Genomic DNA, 22,611 nt, shown 5'->3' with positions numbered 1-22,611 from the left:
GTAAATATTCAGTCCGACATATAAGTGGGTCAAGGCTAGATTCCAGAATTTTTGGGCCGATAAGGGGGTTCCGACTTATATGCGGACCCCCCTAACGCGAATATATACAGTAATTAAGATCTAAATATATTAACTTATATAAAGAACTTTGGCTCGATTTATGCGTAACATAAACCACTTCACGGTTTATTCTGTGTAAATCAAAGCAAAGTTCTGGTTTATCTAAATTCTGACTTAGGTAAAAGTGTTCAGCATGATAAGATCTATCTGCGGTCAAATTTTCATCTTAATCTATGTAGCCATGTTGGAGTTATTGCCCTTTTTCAACGTTTTTTGCTATTTTTTATGTTATTTCTTTCAAGAATTATTTCTGACACTACATGACCAATTGGAACCAAACTTGGTATGAATGTTCCTTTGGGTATCCTGCATAGAATTGAAGTGGGTTTTTTTGATCCGTTGAAAAACATGGCCACTGTTACTAAAGATAGAACGTAGGCGTCAGTCAGTAGTTTCTCTCATATATCTCAAAATCTGTTAGGTTTAGCCAATTTTTTTCCCATTGCTGATATAATCCTTATAAGGCCTACAAAAGTCTTCAGGGATCAATTTGTGAGAGGTATTGCCCTTGAAAGGTGAAAAATGACAGTTTTTTTTAAAACTATGATAGAAAAAAAAACTCAGTTGCTGAAATGATCCTCATGAAAAGTCCTTCCAAAGTCTTCTTGAGTCAAATTGTTTGACAACTCCTTGTTAAATTTATATCCCTTGAATGGCAAAAATTTAACCAGGTGAGCAATTCAAGCTCTTGGGAGCCTTTTTTATAAAACATTGCTTCAAATATTTTTATTAAATATTAATTTGATGTTCATTCACTCTACTGAAATGAGTGAAAACAGCTGATTCACATCGGAATGTTTCATGTTGTTGTTTACATGATTTAAGTCAGTAATTTACACTCGCAAAAGCCACTCCCCATAATGAGCTGCTTATATAGCAATCAAAAATCAACCACAGTTGTGATTGTAAAGCCTTTTAAGGACTTCATAATAGAATTAAACTGCTAAATACCAGTATAACTGGCTACCAATTTATGTACTGATTTTATTATTTAGTTTCTGTTAGAATTAGAGTAGTGCATTATATTACCGTACATCAGCTCAAGCTTGGGAACCCTTCAACAGAATTATTTAAAACTTGGTATTCAGCTGCATTATAGGTTGTGAGAAACTTTTGTTACAGTAATGTATCTAAAGTATCTGTTACAAATTGTTACATTATAGAATTGTTGCAGTTATAAATAACTAAACCAAAGCTTGCAAGCAGAGCTTTAAAAAACAGTTGATTTTGTATTGACAGTGCTGTACACCATAAACAGATAAAGCTGAATGCTCCAGTGATAATTCCTTCTCCATATGGTGCACAGATGGTGTATGAAATGCCTGGACATAATTTGATGTATGTTCACTTGAAAGACAAGAACAAAATTCGGCACAGGAAACGATGGTCACAGGTTAGTGATTATTTTGACTTTTTAACATCTTGTATCACTGCAAATATAACGTATGTTGTATTAAATATTCAATCAATGTCCAATTGCAAAGATTTGTCAAATTAAAACACCCCAAATTTTCAGGGTTTGACCTATGTGGATAGTATCATTCCTTGCTCATTTTATTAGTTATGCAGTTAATTGCCTGCACATCTGTCTGTTTCTTTTTCGCAGTGAAATGTCCTTGCATACAAAGTTGTCTCATACATTTTCTACATTTTCATCAGCTAAAATTGGGAACGTAATGTACACAGATTCAGTATAATGCATCCATATTTGATCAAGTAGATAATATGTATTAACCACCTTACAAAATTTCAATAAAATCAAATACCCACTTCTGAAAAGCTTGGGAACAATATACCTGTCTCAGGCAGACACACTAATGAATGCAGGTCATTACTTGTATCTTTGGTCACATGGTAGCACAAGAGAATTTATCTAAAATAGATTCAGCAGTTTATCAAAAGTTCATATGTTTTCAGGTGATGTACATGTATTACCTTTTGGGTTACCGTATTGTGAGGGAATGTCAGGAACGTGTGTTACAAGCTCTTGAGCAAGACAAAATCAGTGATTTGGCAACATGGGCTGACTATCAGCAACAAAGTGGCAGAGTTGGCAAAAGCCAGATCTTCAATATATTGGATGACGAAGTCCTCTATAAGGTTTGTTGCTATTCAAAGTTTGATATTAATTTGTCTGTTATTTACTCAATTTGCTCCCCCTTTTCTATTGTTCATTATTCTTTGCACCATAATTCAGAATAATGTAAGACATTTTAACATGAGTTATAGAGGGTAAAATGTTTTTGACTTATCTGTATGCTTGTCTGTCAGTCCATGCATTTGTTATTTCAAGTAGCAATAAAAGCTTGGCTAGTGTTGATAATCATAGAACTTTGTAAAGGGAAACCACATTTTTTGGGGAGAATAGTGACTGGATTATTTGAAAGATAGCAGATGTGGGCATGTTTGGTATTGTGAGCATGCTTACTAAAGTTCTTTGATTTTTTTTATTGTTTTGAATTGTGTCAATGCCATTTATTAAAAAATTGCTTGAATACATGAAATATGATGTTTGATTTTGACCAATAATGGCTGGTGTAAAGTAAATCAAATATGTGGAAATTGAAACTTACAGCTGTAAATAATGTCACAGTCACAAAGTGTGTATAGTTTGAATATTTATTACAGGCTGAGAATACCTTTATCCTGGCTTTAGATGGGGATGTTGATTTCACGCCAAAGGCTGTCAGACTTTTGATAGATAGAATGAAGAAAAATGAAGTGCTTGGTGCTTCTTGTGGACGTATCCATCCTATTGGAAAAGGTTAATGTTAACAGCTTTAAGTTTTAGCTCACTTTAATATCTTTATGGGCCATTATTGTAGCTAATTTCTGTTTGTCTGTTTATCTGTCTGTCAATTTGTCTGTCAACAATCATTGTATGTACACCTTCTAATACACTCAACAGATTTTGATGAAATTATATGGAAAGGTTGGGCATCACCTGTAGAAGGTATGAAGGAATATGATGAATGCCAAAAGAGATCCAAAAGAAAAATTTCAGAGTTTTACATTTTTGGATGTGGGTATTTTTGATCCGTGGAAAAACATGGCCGCCATTACTAAAAATAGAACATAGGGTCAGACAGTAGTTTTCGGTATATATCTCCAAAACTATTTAGTTTTGCCAAACTCTGTTATGGGTAAAAATGTTCAGCATAATGAGATCTATCTGTGATCAAATTTTCATTTTCATTTGTTAAGCTATGTTGAAATTATCACCCTTTTTTGACATTTTTTTTACTATTTTTAATGTTATATTTTACAAAAAACTTGAGCAATTGGAACCAAACTTGGTATGAATGTTCCTTGGGAATCCTGTATAAAACTACTCCGGGGATTTTTTATCCCTCATAAAAACATGGCTGCCGTAACTAAAAATAGAACATAAGGGTTAGACAGTAGTTTTGTGCTTATTATATCTCCAAAACATTTAGACAAATTCCATTGCTGAAATAATCTTCATAATAAGGCCTACAAAAGTCTTCAGGGATTAAAGTTGTCAGAAATCTCCTAGTAAGAGTTATTGTCCTTGAAAGGTGAAAAATAGCGTGGTTTTTTTTCCACAGTTTTCATCCAATATTTTGAAAACAATAATAGATAGAATGAAACTTCCAATTATTAAAATGATCCTTATGATAAGTCCTACCAAAGTCTTCTTGAGTAAAAATTGTTGGACAACTGCTTGTTAAATTTATTGCCCTTGAAAGACAAACATTAACCTGGTGAGTGATTCAGGCCCCTGGTAGCCTCTTGTTTAAATGCAATTCCTGTTAATCTACTCAATTAATTGGAAGGTTAGGTGTCATATATAGATATGCATAAAGGAAAATACTGCAAAGGCAGATGATTGATTTGATTAAGGCACTTAATTTTGAATTTACCATATGAAGGGTAGAAATGCACATGCAGTGTAAAACTTAAAACATAATTAATGTTATAAATCTGTGTATAAATATTAGGATACCAGAATCTAATGGGTAAAACACTATCATTATCTATGACTCTCTTATGATGGTGTTATTATTACAGACATACATTATTCAATTATTCAGGCCCAATGGTATGGTATCAGAAGTTTGAATATGCAGTGGCCCATTGGTTACAGAAAGCTACAGAACACGTTTTGGGCTGTGTACTATGTAGTCCTGGTTGTTTCAGCTTGTTCCGAGGCTCAGCTCTCATGGATGATAATGTGATGAGAAAGTACACCATTAAACCTACTGAGGCTTCCCACCATCTTATGTATGATCAAGGTTTGTCTCATGTTGGGCTGGATTAGGTCATAAACATTTTTCCCTTTTTTAATCCTGAAATATTACCCTTGAAAAGAACAACAAAGGAAATACGAAATACCAGGCAAATTTTCTACAGAGTGACAGGGCTATAATTAGGAATTTTACCACAAATATGGCCTGTTTAAATTACCAATTTTTTCAATCTTTTCAACCATTACAACCATGGATCCGGTAATGGTAAAAAATGCCGGTCATTGACCGACAAATTTTACAAATGACCGACGACAAAATTTTCCAATGTCGGACATAAAAAATTGTCAACCCTTATAAATTACAGTCTGCGTGGTTTTATTAGTGTATAAACATCCTGTCTACCAGTCTCCTAATTGTTTATCAGAAATTAATTGACAGGTGTGTGTCAATTTAGGCAATGTGCAGCCACCTGTGACTGTGATTTACCTGTAACTGATTAGTTGATTGCATAATTGAATTAACGGTACACATGCAGCCCCATTGCCTATATGAATTAATTGAAGTGACTCAGAGAATCTTCATACATTTATTAATTTAGAAAAAAGATTGACAAATCCACCATTTTCCCGCCGATCTTTCAGAGGTAACGAGAGCACATGGAACTGAAACTGTTGTACATGTAGTTTGTAATTATTAATTCGTTGATTGAATCGTTTTAACACAGAAGTCAACAGACCATTTAAGTCAATATACGTGATTTTTTTTTTTATAAATACTACATTTTTTTCATCACTGGGAAGTTTTCGGCCGTGTGCCTATGTGATGAAAAAGTTCGAGAGATACGATGTTTTGTTTACATTTTAGAACATCCACGTGTGGTCGAAACCGAACACATTCAATCGCTCTGATACTTTGTAAAAGACAGAGTATATGATGAAATAACAAACTTTCCAATATTTATTTTAAATAACTACATACAAACATTTTTTTTTAGTTTATTTTCGATCTGAGCATGTAAAAGACTGACAAAAACGTCTGCTGAAGTTTGACAAAATGTCCGGCATGGGCTATCAAAATTTCCAGACCCTTGATTACAACTAATAGTTTATATGTTTGTGAATTAACACATTTTTAATATTTAATCCAAAAGGTTGAAATGTTGCTGTTTTTGTACTGTTTTTTTTTTTCGTTTAAAATATTTGCGTTTACAGTATACCTTATTTAGAACAATTAACTAGACAGCTATACAAAGACTTTATTATAGAAAGTAGGCTTTAAGTTCAAGCCTGACACCTGCATATTTTTTGTTTACTGAATTGTCCCAATCAGCAACAAAAAGTGTGGTTGTGTAATTTAGCTTAGCTTTCTATCCATACATTCATCAAATTTACGACAATTAAACATACATAGGAAAGGGAGAGATCTATGACTATATATATAAAGATGTTAACACACTATAATAAAGTATATAATGGGCAAAATTTTCAGTCAACAAATGACCTTCTTCAGTGCCTTAAATACACTCAGTTTATTTAAGGCACTGAAGAAGGTCATTTGTTGACTGAAAATTTTGCCCATTATATACTTTATTATAGTGTGTTAACATCTTTATCGGTATCGTTGTACAATCCTTTAGACTTATATAATTATTTTTGTTTGTGCTGCATCGTCATGACTGGACGATCCGATACCCATTAAGTTTGCTGGTTGGCAGATTCCTTTAGACTTTATATATATGCATTTGCACAAGATTTAACAATGTCATCATTTGTTTTGTTTTGTTTTGTTTTGTTTTTTTTTACTTTTAACTTGATACATTTCCAGGTGAAGATAGATGGCTGTGTACATTGTTGCTTCAGCAGGGTTATAGAGTAGACTATGCTGCAGCATCAGATGCCTTTACTTATGCTCCAGAAGGTTTTGGCGAGTTTTTTAACCAGCGTCGTAGGTGGATGCCTTCCACCATAGCAAACATCATGGATTTGTTAACTGATGCCAGTAATACAGTTTCTATAAATAACAACATCAGCTGGTTGTACATTTTCTATCAAGGTATGTGACAGATTTGGTTTCAAGTTGTTCCGTCTTTGTTAAACAATGAGTTTGCTACTATTTTTGAAGCATAATTCTTGCAATTTTAGTGAAAATTGGGTTATAGTATGGTTAATGTTGGTTGGGCTAGCGGCAGGCTCGGAAATGTTTTTGGTAACATTTTTCTCAAAAAAGTGCTAATCGCTGCCTCTTGGTATCAGGTTAGGATCTCATATCATGGAATTTAATTTCAGGCCATTAGTGTTAGTTTTTGTTTTTTGTTTATTTTTTTAATACCCCAGACTTATCTTGAGGTATATAGTGATCATGTTGTTAGTCTGTTCATTTGTTTATCCACACTATTTCATTACAGAGTATTCTGTAACTACTTATCAATCACTTGATATTTTAAAAGAAGGATTTGATTTCAGACTGCAGTAAAATCAACTTCCTGTTCAACGAATTTGTTAAAATTTTGAGGTGACTGGAGTGGGGAGTAGAGGTTTCATATTGTGAGATTTGCTCAGTTTTAATATCTTAGCTGCAGATTGTGGGGGAAAATATCTTTATCTAATTAGGACATATTTTTTTTTCAATTAGGTCTAACACATTATAACACTACTTTCAAAAATATTAAAATAAATGAATTCTATCAATTGATACCACAATGTGACACCTAACAAATATGCCAATTTATAATTGTACTTTTCTGACTTTTGGTGATATACATGAAGTATTATCTAAGACATTTAAAATTGTGTTCGAAATAACTTATTTTATTTTGGTCATTCATGATTCAAATATTGGTTCGAAAAACTTATGTTGTCAAGTTTTTCAATGACTTAAAAAACCAAGACATTGTGTGTATAGGGGTCTTCAAAGTGACATATTTGTAATTTTGTCATTAAATTAATGGCAGTCTTACATGCATACCCATCTAAGTATGGGTGGGCTGCACTCTTATACATGTACCACTATCATAGGGGATTGTATGAAAAATAAATGGATGGATACACATTTATGGCAGACATGAATTACTCTTAAATGTTCTGTTATCAAAAAGTCTTGATATATTAACCTTGAAAACATTTCTGCTTTGTACAATGATGATTTGTATGCATTATATATATTTTTTCAGGATCCCTGATGGTATCAACATTGATTGGTCCAGGCACAGTTGTTATGATGATTTCAGGAGCATATTTGACAGTGTTTGGCTTAGATCTAATTTATTCCTATGTTCTTGCTTTGGGTCCTGCCATTCTGTATACTATTTTGTGCTTTACAATAAAGTCAAAGTATCAGATAATGGTTGCAGAAGTTTTCAGTGCGATTTATGCCTTTATAATGATGGTGGTGTTAGTTGGAAGTATAATAACAGCGGCACAAGAAAGTCCGTTTCACCCTAGTGTCATATTCTTGGCTTCTATGGTGTTCATTTTCCTATTTGCAGCTGTTATACATCCTTGGGAATTTTCATGCATTATATATGGAGCACTCTACTTCCTCTGTGTGCCTAGTGGATTTTTACTTCTTGTAATTTATTCATTGGTTAATCTTAATGTTGTTTCTTGGGGAACAAGGGAAGTACCGAAGAAAAAGACGAAAGCAGAACTTGCGGAGGAAGAAAGGAAGAAAAAAGAAAAAGAAGAGAAGAAAAAGCAAGGTTGGTTTAGTCGACTTATGCCAAAATTTCAATTACAAGACCTGAAAGGACTAATGGAGTTCACAAAAACTGAAAAAGAAGATAAAAGTATAAGTTTACTGGAACAAATGAACAAAAATATGGAGAAATTTATGGGTATGAAAGGAGAAAGTGATGATCTGCTTGAAGTTATAGTAGATTCAAAAAAAAAAAAAAGTGTTTCATTTGCTGAGCCAAAGGAAGAAAGCTCTGATGAAGAGGAAGATGAAGAGGTTAAAGAAGATGATGAAGATTACTATTATGAAAAAAAGAAGAAAGATTATTATTGGGTGAAACAAAAGGAATTTGAAAGTGGCACTGTCTTGACTATGAATGAACATGAAAACAAGTTCTGGAAAAATTTTATCAAGAAGTAAGTGTGTAAAGAAATGTTGGTACCAGGTACAAATGATTTACTGAAAACATATACATATTAGGTGTGCAACAACCAATTTGATTGTTGAAGAAGTCCTTTTCATACCCATGCTCAATTAGTTGGGGTGTATATTGATCAATGTCTCACCTTTTACTCTTTAACAACGAATATAGCAAGGTGGGTTCTTATTTGTTTTTGGTTAAAAGAAATAGTGTTAGGCACTGTTTGTTCTTATATGGTATATTTATATACTTTCATTATAGTGACAGGGGTGTCTCCTATCTTTACACATAGATCCATCTTTTATCAAAACTCCTCCTACACCACAAAATGGAATTTGATAAAACTTTCTCCAAATCTTTATTACAAATACCATTGTGCATCTCCTATTTTAGATTTTGATCAGAATCAATTTGGAAGTCGAAAGGTTCATTTAATCAAATAGGGGGTATCAATTTAAATGTTCATTGGGCATAGTTTTTTAAATCTCCAGCAAACCAACTTAATTGGGTGTATATAGGATTCACCCTGTGTGTGTTGTCTGCTCATCTGTCCACGTATCTTCACAAATTCTCTTAAACAGATTTTTATGAGATTTTCAAAGAAAGGATAAGCACTGTACCTATATGTGAATGAAAGAACGTAATAATTGTCTGATGTCTAGAAAGGCAGATAATTCAACTGATGTGTTTATCATTTAGGTCAATTTGAAGTGTAGGTTTTCTCTTTCTTAGCTTGCTCACAGCACTATGTATCTTTTAGTATTTATATATAGGTAATAAAAATAGATGAAGAAGTCAGGTACAGTATTTTATCGCTATTATGTTAAAACTTTGATCTGTCGAAAAACTGAAAATAGAACATAGGGGTCAGACAGTAGTTTTTCGCATATATCTCCAAAACGGTTAGGTTTAGCCAAATTCTAACTGGGTAAAAGTGCTCAGCATGATGAGATCTATCTGTGGTCAAATTTTCGTTTTAATCTATTAAGTCATGTTGGAGTTATTGCCCTTTTTCAACGTCTTTTGCTATTTTTGATGTTATTTCTTTCAAAAATCTTCTCCTCTGACACTAATTGACCAATTGGAACCAAAGTAGGTATGAATGTTTCTTTGTGGTATTCTGCATAGAACTGATTTGGGGATTTTTGATCCGTCGAAAAGCGTCGACACCATTACTAAAAATAGAACATAGGGGTCAGACAGTAGTTTTTCGCATACATCTCCAAAACTGTTAGGTTTAGCCACATTCTTTCAATAGCTGAAATGATCCTTATTTTTAGGACTACTAAAGTCTTAAGGCATAAAATTTGTCAGAGGCTTTCTTATAAGAGTTATTGCCCTTGACAGGGAAAAATGACAGTTTTTTTTTTTTTACAGTTTTCAGCCAATGTCTTGAAAACTATGATAAATGTAGACTTTCATTTACTGAAATGATCCTTATGATAAGTCCAATCAAAGTTTTCTTGAGTCAAAATTGTTGGACAACTTCTTGTTTAACTTATTGCCCTTGAAAGGCAAAATTCAACCAGGTGAGCAATTCAGGCTCTTGGGAGCCTCTTGTCTTGTTATACGATAATTTTTTAATATTTGACGACCCAAATAACCATCTGTTCGTTAATTGTATATGAAATTATGGCTAATTTGTGGCATTTTTTCTAGTCTGTAATGGGAAATGATGAAATACAGTTGCTTACTTGATAAGAATGAATAAATCCCTAAATTATTCCACAAATTTTAAATGCGACCATCATAGCTAAACAATTTTTTTTCAAAGCTGCACAACATACGTGACGTCTCATAGCACGTCGCCGAAAAATAGTCTCGAGAGGAAACTTAGCACTTATAAATAAAAATTAAATATTTAGGTCAAGAATATGAAATTAAAAGAAAACTAATACCTTACACGTTAGCAAATCAGCGATTAAGAGATTATTTAGTATTTTTTTTCAATTGGCAGGAGTTTCTGATGCTCATCTCTTCTCATGGCAAAGCCACTCGACGAGGTCAACATGAGAAACTCCTTCTTGTTGAAAAAATATCAAATAATCTAATAAGATCCAAGATCATATGTTTTGTACTACATGTATAATCAATTTTATAATTTTTTTTAATAGCTAAATTATTTATTTTTTAAGGTATCTTGAGCCACTGGATTATACTGACGTGGAGAAAAAGAAAACTTCCAAAGAGTTGGCTGAACTAAGGAACAATGTTGTAGCTGGGTTTTCATTTATAAATCTGATATGGATTGCAATTAACTTCATGTTCCAATATAAAAAACCTGCAACTATTACATTTCCAATCAAAGTTAGTATTTTATGTACTAAAAGGCTTTTTATGTTACTCATTAAATATATTGATAAACACCTGTAAATAATTAGAAGTGAAAGGGAGAATATTTTGGTAAGATTCTCCCACATAAATATGTAAGATTTTTGGTTGTTGGTTAAAATTACAATAAAAATCTACAAAATCCACTTTTGCTTAAAAAATAATTGTTTTTACATTAAAATCTCCCTCATAAAGTAGTGTCAGTTGTAGAGAATTTCCCACATGCAATATTTCAAAGGTTAACAGGTATGGCTAATTTCTTGTTGACGTTGTATGTCAACTCCTTGTTAGAGTGGTTGTGCTTAAAAGGCCAAAAAAATGAAGTGTTTTCCTGTTTGTAATTAATATATCTTGAAAACCATGAACAGCTAGAAGCTTTTAAATGATATACACTGAAAACCATAGAAAGCCAGAAAGAAACTTTCGTTTGTAAATATGAATCATATATATTATTGTAGGCTTTTATATTCAATGTAAAAGTCTACAATAATATACTATTTTGCCATTGGAAATGAAAATGATGTCATTATCAGTCTGACACACATAGATGCAAGGTTCTATGCTTTTTATCATTTAGGTTATATTTTGCAGTCGATCATTCTGTTGATCAAATTTGCCGCGATTATCTCAACTAAAATTGGACGAATTTATTTCAAATATAGTTTGTGGCTTTATATAGATAGGGCATACTCCAGTATCAATATTTGTTTATGTAGGACTTTGCCATTTTTCAACATATACTTAAAAATAATTTTTCTATCCCCAAAATATCAATTTCTTTCTTTAACCAAATACATGTAATTTCAAATGTTGGATGTGGCTATCTATAGAAAGAGTGTAATTCAAGGCACTCTGGTTGTTGGTCAATGTCCTGCTTGAGTTGGGTATACCTTGTATGACAATATGGGCAACTTTATGTTTTAATTAAGCCTCGCTGTTGCTTAGCTTACAATATAAAAAACTATATTAAACTACCTGGGTAACAGTAAGCATAAAACAGAAATTATTTGAACTTTAATCTGTTACTAACAATTTTCTTTTACAGTCTGGTGTCAGTGAGGACAATGTTAACGAGAACAACATTAAAATAGATGCCTTAGGACTGCTGTTTGTAATCTTCTTTGTTGTCATATTGCTTATTCAGTTCATTGGAATGATAATTCACCGATGGGGAACATTTATGCATCTCATAGCTATTACAGAAATACCAAACCCATTTAAGTCAAAAGATGAGAAAACACATCAGAATAGTAGTGCAAAACATCGCCCAAGAGATATCTTGAAATTTTGTGAAGATTTAGCTGGAGAACCTGAAGCAGATTATCCTAGCGATGATGAGATGGATGAGGAAGAAGAAGACGAAAGAAGGAAATTAAATTTAATGGAAAGAATTGAAAATGTTGCAAATCAAGGTGTGGAGGATAATCTAAGGGATAGTAGAAGAAATGTTGGAAGATCATTAAGAGATACAAGGATGTTTGGCTCTTCCACTAGTCCACTCAGTAGAACTGTTAATGATCCAAATTTTCAAAGAAACGTAGCAAACATACTTTCTCGCACACAAATTAAGAAAGATGAAAATAGATTTGATGGTGACAAAGGATTCAAACCAAATGTTCTACGTCATCGTGGCGGTAAAACTCAGTCAGAACAAGACAGGAAGTCTGAGCCTGTCCGGAGATTTGGTCACACTACTCCTATATTCTCAGATTTTATGGAAAAGATTCAAGAGCGAAACCTAGAAAGTCATGTAAGTGGCATGGAGAGAACAGGAGGTAATTTAGCAAGAACATATCGGCCTAATGCAAGTGATGATTATCATAGTGACGACGATCCATTATATGATGAAATACCAGCTGCTGTTGGAACCCTTGGCCGCAAATTTTACAAAAAATTACAGAAAGTTTCAAAGCAGAATGTGAGATTTAGGGGAAATGATGAAATAGAATTACGTTCCAGACCAAATGGTGGAATGGGTAGAAGTGGTGGAATTGGTAGGAGTGGTATAAACAATAGGAGTTTTAGTTTTGATTTAGAACAACGTTTGTAATTTGGTAAGTTACAAAATAAATTATTTTGTAAATCTTTATTATGCTATAGTCATTATTGTTTAAATTTAGGCTGAACCTCTTCAGTTAATATATGTTTAATCATGCTATTGATAATGATTCAACCAAATAAATATATTATAAAATAGTTTCAATGCACATTCGTGTAGCAATAAAGCACAAAACAAAAATAGTTTCAATGCACATTTGTGTAGCAATAAAGCACAAAACAAAAACTGCTGTGACATGAATTAACTCTTCAGGTGACATGTAAAAACCCAAGCAATTTTAATAGTTTTACAGATCCCATTGACAGATTAATGACTTTAAATTGATGACTTCACATAAGTTGTTGCTATGATAAATTCAGTCATTTTATGTATGTGCAGGTACATCAACGTCATCCTGTAAAATAATAGTACAGGCTTTGTAATCAGTTCTTTGGTTCTTGAATCCAATTTTATATTTTGTTTTTCAGAATAAGAACATTCCTGGAGCAAACAGTGGGAGAAACATGTTATCAAATACATTACAGTATCTGTGATATATGTGTTTTTTTTAAGATGTATTTTTGATACTATAAATTTAGGTTGCATTGTTTTTATCATTTTAACTTAGGTAGAAATAATTTTTTTTCATAGTAGCAGGGTTGTTAATGAGAGTATTTTTTTGAGAAGGTGTGATTAAACAAGAATAAGCTTTTAATGGTCAGTACAATAAAACTTAACTTCTACTGATACTGTTTACATTGGGATCCTTTGTTTGTGTGAATAAAATAAAGGATCCCATAGGATCTAAATGACCTTTGTAAAAAATCAAATGAAAAATGCTTGCAAAAAGATACTAGAAATCTTTTCATGTAAATACAGTTTAATATTGAAGCTACAGCTTTAAAAGACAAGGCTTTGAAACAAAACAAACTTTGGGGGTCATAACCTGTGATATGTCACTGACGTAATTTATCCTTTGACATCAATTACGGTATTGATATTAAATGATGCACATGCTTCTTGTAATGATCATTCTGATTATTTATAATCTTTTGATGTGAGTTATGGAAATATCATTGATTGTTTTAATTTTGTAAAGGCAAGAATTTTTCGTTGTTAATATCAAGTTCAAGGCCAATGTGACCCGAAAACATAAGTTTTTCTTGTTGTTTATGCAGTTGAACAAAGTACTGAGGTATGTCAAATTAATGCACATATTATGTTAATTGATCAAGTCATAACTTTAAATCTATGATCTCCAATTTCATTTACTTTGTGTATTATAACAGACCAATCGAATTGTGATGGACACAATTTGTCTTGTCAGACAAAAAGCAGTTCAGTCAGACAAGATATCAAAGATGTCTGACTGAATGTCTAGTAGATTTGGGACCATTATTCTTTGCACGAATAAGAAAGGTCTGACAGTTGTAGTTCCAGGTACACACATTTTTTTAGATGTCTAACCGTATGACCTGTTAGTCAAATGGAAATTTCAGTTATAATTATATCACATTTATTATATGAGTTGCATTGTAGTTAAATATATATCAACTGTAGACATGTTGATCTGTGGATGTAATCGAATATTAACTTTCTGTGCCCACTTATTTTGGGCACCTTATACATGTAATGGTTAGCCTTTAGACATGTATTTCAGGAAACCAGATTTTTTATCTGCATGTTCCTTGAAGATTCCACTGAGATTTTTGTATAATATAGATGGTTTCATAAATGTTTGAATCTTCGTGTAGAACTAATCAGTTCTCCAAAAGTGTATCTTTAGTCATATTATCATGATGGGTATTTTTGTGCTTAACTTTACAACACCATGGGTATTTATATTTTGCCTTGTTATGTCTATCTGTTCTGTTCTGTTCTGTCCTGTTCTGTGGTTAGAGATTTGGTTTTTGTCCATTGACTTGCAATCTAAAAATAGATTACATTGCTTAAGTTCTACAATATGATAATTGATAATCTTAAAATGGGAACGGAACATTCCATGCTTGTTAGTATTTCATTTGATTGTTCCTCAAATATTATTTACAGACAAAAAATTTAACATAAGATACATGGGCAGTAGTAGATGAAGATGCCTTGACATATGTACCACACACCTGCATCACTGCACATGGGAGGTAGTATATGTAGATTCTTTGACATATGTACCACACACCTGCGTCACTGCACATGGGTGGTAGTAGATGATGCCTTGACATGTACCACATATCTGCATCACTGCACATGGGTGGTAGTAGATGTAGATTCTATGACATATGTACCACACACCTGCGTCACTGCACATGGGTGGTAGTAGATGAAGATGCCTTAACATATGTACCACACACCTGCATCACTGCACATGGGCAGTAGTAGATGAAGATGCCTTGACATATGTATCACACACCTGCATCACTGCACATGGGCAGTAGTAGATGAAGGTGCCTTGACATATGTACCACACACTTGCATCACTCACTATCAGATTTTCATTTGATTATCTCCGTTATATATCTTTTTAATATATAATTTTGAATTTTGATTTTGCTTAATGGATGTTGTTCCACTGCTGGCATTCATGAATAATAAATTGGTAAGGACTGCACTTTACTATTATTAGGACTTATCTTTTAGGGACTTTTGTGTATGGAATAATAGATGATTATACTGTTTTTATTACACAAAAATTGTTCCACTGGTGGCAATCATTAACAAGAACATTGTATAGACGGCACTTCAGTATTCATAGGGACTTATATTGTGATGTTTTTTGTGGATGGAATTTATGACTGGCATAAAGTTAGCTTTTTTTTTGTTGCATCAATTTTCTGTTAAAATCATTGTGTTTTTGTAGATTGTATTTAAATTATATGGTAGTTTACATTTGATATATAAATCTATATATTTTGTGTTGAAGTTAATAATAAAAATATGTATTTGCTAAAGAGTTGCAGATGCTTCTATAAAAATTGCATTAAAGTAAATTAAGATATTTCATATTCCTCATCTGTATGATACATGTATACCCACACCTGTAAAGTACATGTATATTACTGCTACCTGATCTCATTATATGCTAATTTACTGATTTTTACACCACGTTCCTAGATTTAATGGGTGTCAAGTTCAACTGTTGACATACAACATACACTAGTCTCAAAATATTTTTGGTAACAAATTCAAAAACCTTTAAATAGAAAAGGTTTATCAGTTTCAACATGATTGGTTGTCCTGTGCTGCCATTCTGTTTTTTTTCTAGACATTTTTTAGTTTTCTTTGGCCTATTTGTGTTTTATGATACATTTATCTAGTTTTCAATTGTAAGGAAATGTGACCTACTTAACCATGCATCTCATGACATAATTACTGGTAAAGTATTTTTAGACTAATTGCATAAAACTAGTCTCCTTAGGATCAGGAAGTTGGTGAGTGATAATTAAAAGCTATCCAGGGAACAGCTTGATATGCCCACAGAGATCCATCCCTGAACAGATTGTGTAAATTCAAGCTCAATACAGCTATGTATCTACATGTGGATTGTGGTTAAATGTTTGACACAGGATAAGATTTCAATCAGAATTGAAATTCCATGGACAACAGAGGACAATGATAATTTCTATATATCCGAAAATTTTGTATCTTAAGGATTATCATGTTAAATACAAAAAGCCTGAATCCAAGGAAATAAAAATATTTGCAATGTCATAGAATTCTTTTCAGTTGCAGTCTGAAAATGGGAAATTGCCCCACTCTGGTATGAATAAAATTGCTTGACTATTACAAGGATAAAATTAAAAAAATATTCACCAAGAAAGTTGTATAACATGAAGATCAGTCATGATAGTGATAAATTATGGTGATATAAAATTAACACAGGTTTCACTTAGCTCTGTGAGTTAGAACATGGCAGACTAAAGATAGCATAGTATTTAGTTTCATATCAAACTTTAATATCCATATATAATAACCTAGTAAAAAGCAATCAATATATCACAACATTGACAACAAATAATTGGTTCCCTAACTGCTTCATCAAGCACATGGGACCAGTAGAACTGGTTATGAATTTACATGTATATTTGACATCAATTATTTCACTGGTAATGTGTCTACTTAAACACCTAAGTAGATTATGATATTTAAATCCTGATCTCCATACTTGCATGCACAAGTACATACTCATTCAGTTAGTAATTCCTTTACTGAATATATTTTCTTAATTAGAGACTAAATCAGAGAGTAACATAGATTAAGTACATACAAAGTAAAATGTTTTTGACCTAAAAACAACTGAAGTAAAAAATATATTGAAATTTTCTGATAAAAATCAAAATATACTTCTTCATAACCACTCATTTTCAAGTACATGTGTCTCAAGTCTTAGATTTCCTTTGAAAAAAATACTTATCTATATAAATGTATCCCAAAAATACACTTGTTTAATTATTTTAAAGGATTTATTTTTTAATTCTATGAAGCTCAAAACCCCTCAATTGAGAAAGAAACAACCACTTTCATATCTTTAACACTATATTTGTTACGGGTATTTAATGTAAAAACAATGACTTCAAAATGTTCACATTGCAAATAATAGCCAAACTTCATGAGTACCAGTTGCTCTTCTTTGCAATACAAAACTGTCAAGCTTATAGTTACTCAAAAAATGTAAAAAAAAATATTTTCAGTACAACATGAAAAACAACAATAACTTTCAGAAAGCTTAGAAAAAGAATTGACAATGGTTAGCATATAATACTGATGTTAGAAAAGCACATAATTCTTGTTTAGTATGAGCATAAAGGTTCACATTTAAAAAATACAGGCATGGTGGTTTTCCCCCCACCCTTAAATAGTCCTTAGCTTTAAAAATTGAAATAACAAATATGTCAGTCTTGCATGAAAAAAAATTGAATACAGTAAATAATGTTTTAATAATTTAGAGGATATATTAATTGCATGAATTTTTCTTCCAGTAAAAAGAAGTAAAAGAATGAAACATTAATCACTTCTGGCTAAAAATTACTACATGTATATGTACATCAAACAATATCTAGCAAGATATAAAACAACCCTACTCTCTAAAATTCTGGTTCAACAAATATCTTCTGGATTTCAAACAAGATAAAAAAGGTTCATAAAAATAACTAAATATTTTATAAAAATCATACAAACTTGTCCATCCCTTCTGATTATCACAGCTATGTTTTGGTATACAAAACCTTGAACTTGATTTTAACTGAAAAATGGTTTTAGTGGTCTCATAACTCTGTGCTTGGATTACTACGGTTTTATATTTTCTTTCCTTGTTATATATCCACAACATAACTAGTATTTGTGACTTGCCTACCAGTACAAATTGTAAATTTAATATCAAACTGATGTTTCAACAAAATTTCACAGAAACTGAATATTACAATCACAGATTTTCTTTCTTCAGGATTATGTATACAAAACAATAGACAAATGACTAGCTTTACACTATGAACTAAAATCACAAAAATCATCTCTTATAAAAAAATAAATGGAAGGCTAATCATAGATGTTCATTTTTAGCAACTGTTTAAAAGTAAAGGAAATCATAAAGATTTTTCGTAACATCTATTTAAAGTTAGTAAAGATAAATGCAAATTCTTTGTTTTAAATAAGACAAAAACACAAGTTGAAAGTTGATCTGGTAATCCAAGATAGCCTAAGATTCCAACGTTTAAAAGTGAAACTGAACTGTAAGTAAAATATAGACCAAATACAAACTTGACCTGTATTAAATATTTAAACCATTGAGTAAGTTTTGACAAGATTTGGTTGAGCAGTTCTAGATGTACAGACAAACAGAAATGAAGATCACTACAGAGGGGGTATAAAATTCAAATATAAAAATAATTGATACCTAGATGAAAACCTAATTGATAGTCAATGCATTGTTTCATTCTGATTAACAATGATACAGTCAACAATTAACACTGAATTGAGTCCCCTTCATCACTATAATCCCAGATGAAAATGAAAATGAAAGTAGTGTTTTGAATTACAACAAAATGAAAGTAGTGTTTTGAATTACAACAAAATGAAAGATGGTTGGTCTGTAATATCAATACAAGTACTAATATTTTGATTAACTTAAAAAAATAAATACAATGTACCAAAACGATCATGGGAAAAAAAAGATTGGTAATTGAAAATGCTAAAAAAATTCATTGCATACCTCTGTTAACACTCCCACATTAGGATAAGACATACACAAAATCATTGAAAAATTAAGAATCTCCCCAATAAAAATGCTAAGACTGGTGAGAGGTTTCTGGTTACAATTATTGAGTTTTTACATAAAAAAATTTGCTTTTATGTAAAAATCTACAACATGAAACAGTGTCAATGGGGGAGAATATTCCACATGAACTGTTCCAAAGGTATGTCAATTGCTAGTATAGACAGTGGTTTGTCTATTTTAACCATCAACAAAATTTTTCTCCTCTTAAATAATTTTGTTATAGACTTAACATAAAAATTCCTAGGATATTTTTCCTAAAAATACCATGTGAAGTAACATAAAATATTAAGTATCTACACCTACAATATATGAAAATTGAAAGACATTCAAATTCTAACATGCAACAACACTGAACAAACATTTGTAACAAATATTGCAGAAATATAGTGTATGTATATATAGAAGCTCAGAAGATAAAAAAGATTTTATAAAAATCATAGAAAAAGACATGATACAAGATTAATCTTTGGTCAACACTGAACTTACAACATTGACATACAGGCACCCACAGTAAAAATATATATACACAGTGTAATAATAACATTTGGAGGTCCATTTAACCAAAAAAAAAAAAAATGAGAGCGTAAAACAAGTTTAATTTAAGACATCATTATAGAAAATAGTATTGTGATGTCTTAACTTATGTCACATTTTTACACTTTTATACTTTTTTTAAATCAGCCACTGAAGTTCAAAATGTACATATTCTAAAACATTGTACATATTCTGAAACATTTGGGTATAAAATGGAAGGAAATACGTTACTTATACAATTTACTTTTGTCTAAAATTAAAATGAAAATTTATTCATAAGTTTTAAGTACAGTGTTAACACTTAAAAAAATATTTTTACAAAATGTTGTCGATAAAACTACCAGATGATATCACACAAGAAGTATTATGGATAGAATCATACACTAGATTTCTTTGCTTGCTAAATATCTTTTTGAAACAAAATCTTACATCCTGACTTTACCTTTGTATATGTAAAAATATATAAAAGATGAGGTAATACCAAATTAGGCACTTGGAATTTTATAGAAAAGACTGAAATAAGTTTATGTTAACACAAGTATAGTAAGTCAACAAGACTTGACATTAAAAACATTTATTAAAGATTTGATGGCATAGAAAATGCAATGGAAAAGCAAGCATATTGTGTTATTGAGCAGCCTCATAGGTTTTAATGATTTAAAAAGAAAAAAAAATTCAGAACCCTTTGATTGCACATAGCATTAGATTTTTACAAATGGAGGAATTCAAAATACTTTAAGTATCATTGCAAATCTAAAGCCAAAAGAAATGAAGTTAATTTTGAAATTTCTAACTGACAAGCTGCCAAAATTTTACATTCAGATTGTCTTCAACATATGTATTTAAAAGAAAATTACAGGCAATAACAGTGCACTTACTGCACCAATATATAGTTGAGGTTTAGACCAACTAAAAATTGCAAGGTTTAACATTTTGAGCAAACAGAGCTGAATTTGCACATTAATTTTTTTTGTACATCAAAGTTTTAATCAAGTCCTTGTACTATTGTCATCCTTGTACTAAACAATTACATTTATAAATTTCAGCCAAGGTTTTGATTCAAAGCTGGCAAATTCAAAACAATGTAATGTTGGTAACTTCACTACAAAATGTTAAATCATGCTTTCAATAAATAACTTGAAAATATAGGGTCAATGCATTCTGACTGCTCAAATAGAACAGAACCAGAATACAATGAATTAACAAAATAAAAAAAAAAGGTTTCATGTAAGCAATTGTAGAAATAGAAACACAAGTTATACAGATTGTAAGATTAAGATTGCACCTTAATGGAATAATTGCAAATGAGTCTATGAAATGGCAGAAATGCAGAGAGATAAAAGAAATGAAAACTAAAAGATAAGATAATTATACAACCCACAAGTTTGATGGCCTAAGCAAATTAAGTAACGGTCAAGTCAAGCTTGTGATAGTGTAAAGTTCAGAGTTAATAGACAATAAAATGAAAAAGCATTTTTTTTTTAAATACTTGTTTTAAAAGTTGATTGAGAAAAGATTAGGTCCTTTATAGAAGCAGTATTAACACAAGGAGCCTTGTTTGATGACACCTTCAAAACATAGAAACACAATAAACAAGACTGCTTAACTCTGCTGTTTACAGGTGGTCACATTAAGATCAAGTTTGAAGCAAAAATAGCTTTGCACAATAAATGACTAACATAGCAAGATTTTTAAAGAATTATAAATTATTAAAGCATAAAATATTGATTCATCATTGACTTAAATTTATCAAATATAAGACAAAAAGTTATCTGATATAAGGTAGCATACAACCAACATGTTTCAGTACTTCATTTGTATCTTTCATGTTTCAAGAGTAGGCTATAAGTTTGCAAAGTAATATCTTCTAAAACTTTTCACAACTAGTGTTACATGTATAAACCATAAATGCAGCAACTAAACAATATACATATCCTTGAAATTAACCTTTAAGGTCATACAGTCAAATCTGTCTAATTGACAACCTATATTCTGCCATAACCTGTCTTAAAAGTCTTTAGTTACACTATAATACTGCTATGTAGTCCATGTAAAATTAACGTGTATTTATGGACCACCTGTCTTATGTGACTATGATCTCCTTTGAACAGATTTGACTGTATTTTTCTATTTGACTGTTTCTATAATTCATTCAACCCTTGACAATTCCAGATGTAAAAAAAATTGTACATTATTAATGTGGTGAATTTTATGGTCCAATCAAACAACCAATGTAATTGGCATCATACATTTACACTAAAAAAGTCTGACCAGTTTTAATTCTAGATCATACTTTAATTAATGATACTGTATGGTTATTTTACATCTTTTTTAAAACTTCTGAATGAAAAGATGAATGGTTAGAAAAAATGAACAGTTTATGACAACAAAGATACAATAATTGTATTGATGAAAGAACATGAACCATTATACTCAAACAAGATGTAGATAACATTTTGTATAAAACATGCCTATGAATAATATGCATCTATAAGGATGCTCTTTGGATTAAGTGACTGAATGAATTAATGACACATGTACAATGTTATGCTACATCTGTCTCTCAAACGTTTCTCCAACACTGCATGTACTGTAAAACACATACTCAAGAACACTTTTGGATGACAATCTCTCCCTATCCTATGCTTTTTAGATATCAGACTGTATTAACAGGAATGAGGGATCTTTAAATAATTTTATCCACTTATTAGCCTGTCATTACTGCACCATTATAGAAAGATTGTGTTTCTTTCTTGCTGCTTTCACTAAACCTGAAGGCAGATCTTTTGCTCCCTCAGTGAAGGTGATTTCCACTTCTGATGAACCAAATAATGCCGGTATTCTAAGGAAAAAAAATTTAGCAATGAACTGATAAGAAATCTGCATGAATCAAGAAATTTAGTTATTCCCCTTTTTACTACAACAAGGATGCTGCCTGAACTATCATTCCTGATTATCATTACAGAATGAATTATTTGAAAGGGTGGGTAACTAATATGACCATAATTCAATTTAA

General features: G+C 31.4%; 2 protein-coding genes across 6 annotated transcripts in view; one reads left to right on the top strand and one right to left on the bottom strand.

Moving 5' to 3' along the window:
- The window catches only part of LOC148611552 (uncharacterized), a 68,793-nt gene extending 53,055 nt beyond the window's left edge, over positions 1-15,738 (top strand). For all 3 annotated transcript variants that reach the window (XM_088592211.1, XM_088592210.1, XM_088592209.1), the window contains 9 exons: positions 1,360-1,513; positions 2,038-2,220; positions 2,749-2,884; positions 4,176-4,376; positions 6,156-6,383; positions 7,501-8,419; positions 10,560-10,731; positions 11,801-12,809; positions 13,282-15,738. In XM_088592211.1, coding sequence (XP_088448337.1) covers positions 1,360-1,513; positions 2,038-2,220; positions 2,749-2,884; positions 4,176-4,376; positions 6,156-6,383; positions 7,501-8,419; positions 10,560-10,731; positions 11,801-12,805 — 2,998 coding nt within the window. In that variant the 3' untranslated portion in view covers positions 12,806-12,809; positions 13,282-15,738. The remainder of the gene's footprint in view (positions 1-1,359; positions 1,514-2,037; positions 2,221-2,748; positions 2,885-4,175; positions 4,377-6,155; positions 6,384-7,500; positions 8,420-10,559; positions 10,732-11,800; positions 12,810-13,281) is intronic.
- A 983-nt stretch (positions 15,739-16,721) lies between these two features.
- Positions 16,722-22,611, bottom strand: part of LOC148611551 (unconventional myosin-Ia-like) — an 80,753-nt gene continuing 74,863 nt past the window's right edge. For all 3 annotated transcript variants that reach the window (XM_088592214.1, XM_088592212.1, XM_088592213.1), the window contains one exon: positions 16,722-22,437. In XM_088592214.1, the coding sequence (XP_088448340.1) occupies positions 22,314-22,437 (124 nt within the window). In that variant the 3' untranslated portion in view covers positions 16,722-22,313. The remainder of the gene's footprint in view (positions 22,438-22,611) is intronic.

Source organism: Perna viridis, chromosome 7 (genome assembly GCF_037379345.1).
Source record: "Perna viridis isolate PV_CMFRI_1.1 ecotype Kerala chromosome 7, ASM3737934v1, whole genome shotgun sequence".
Classification (NCBI taxonomy): Eukaryota; Metazoa; Mollusca; class Bivalvia; order Mytilida; family Mytilidae; genus Perna; species Perna viridis.
This window is presented reverse-complemented; position numbering and strand designations above follow the sequence as displayed.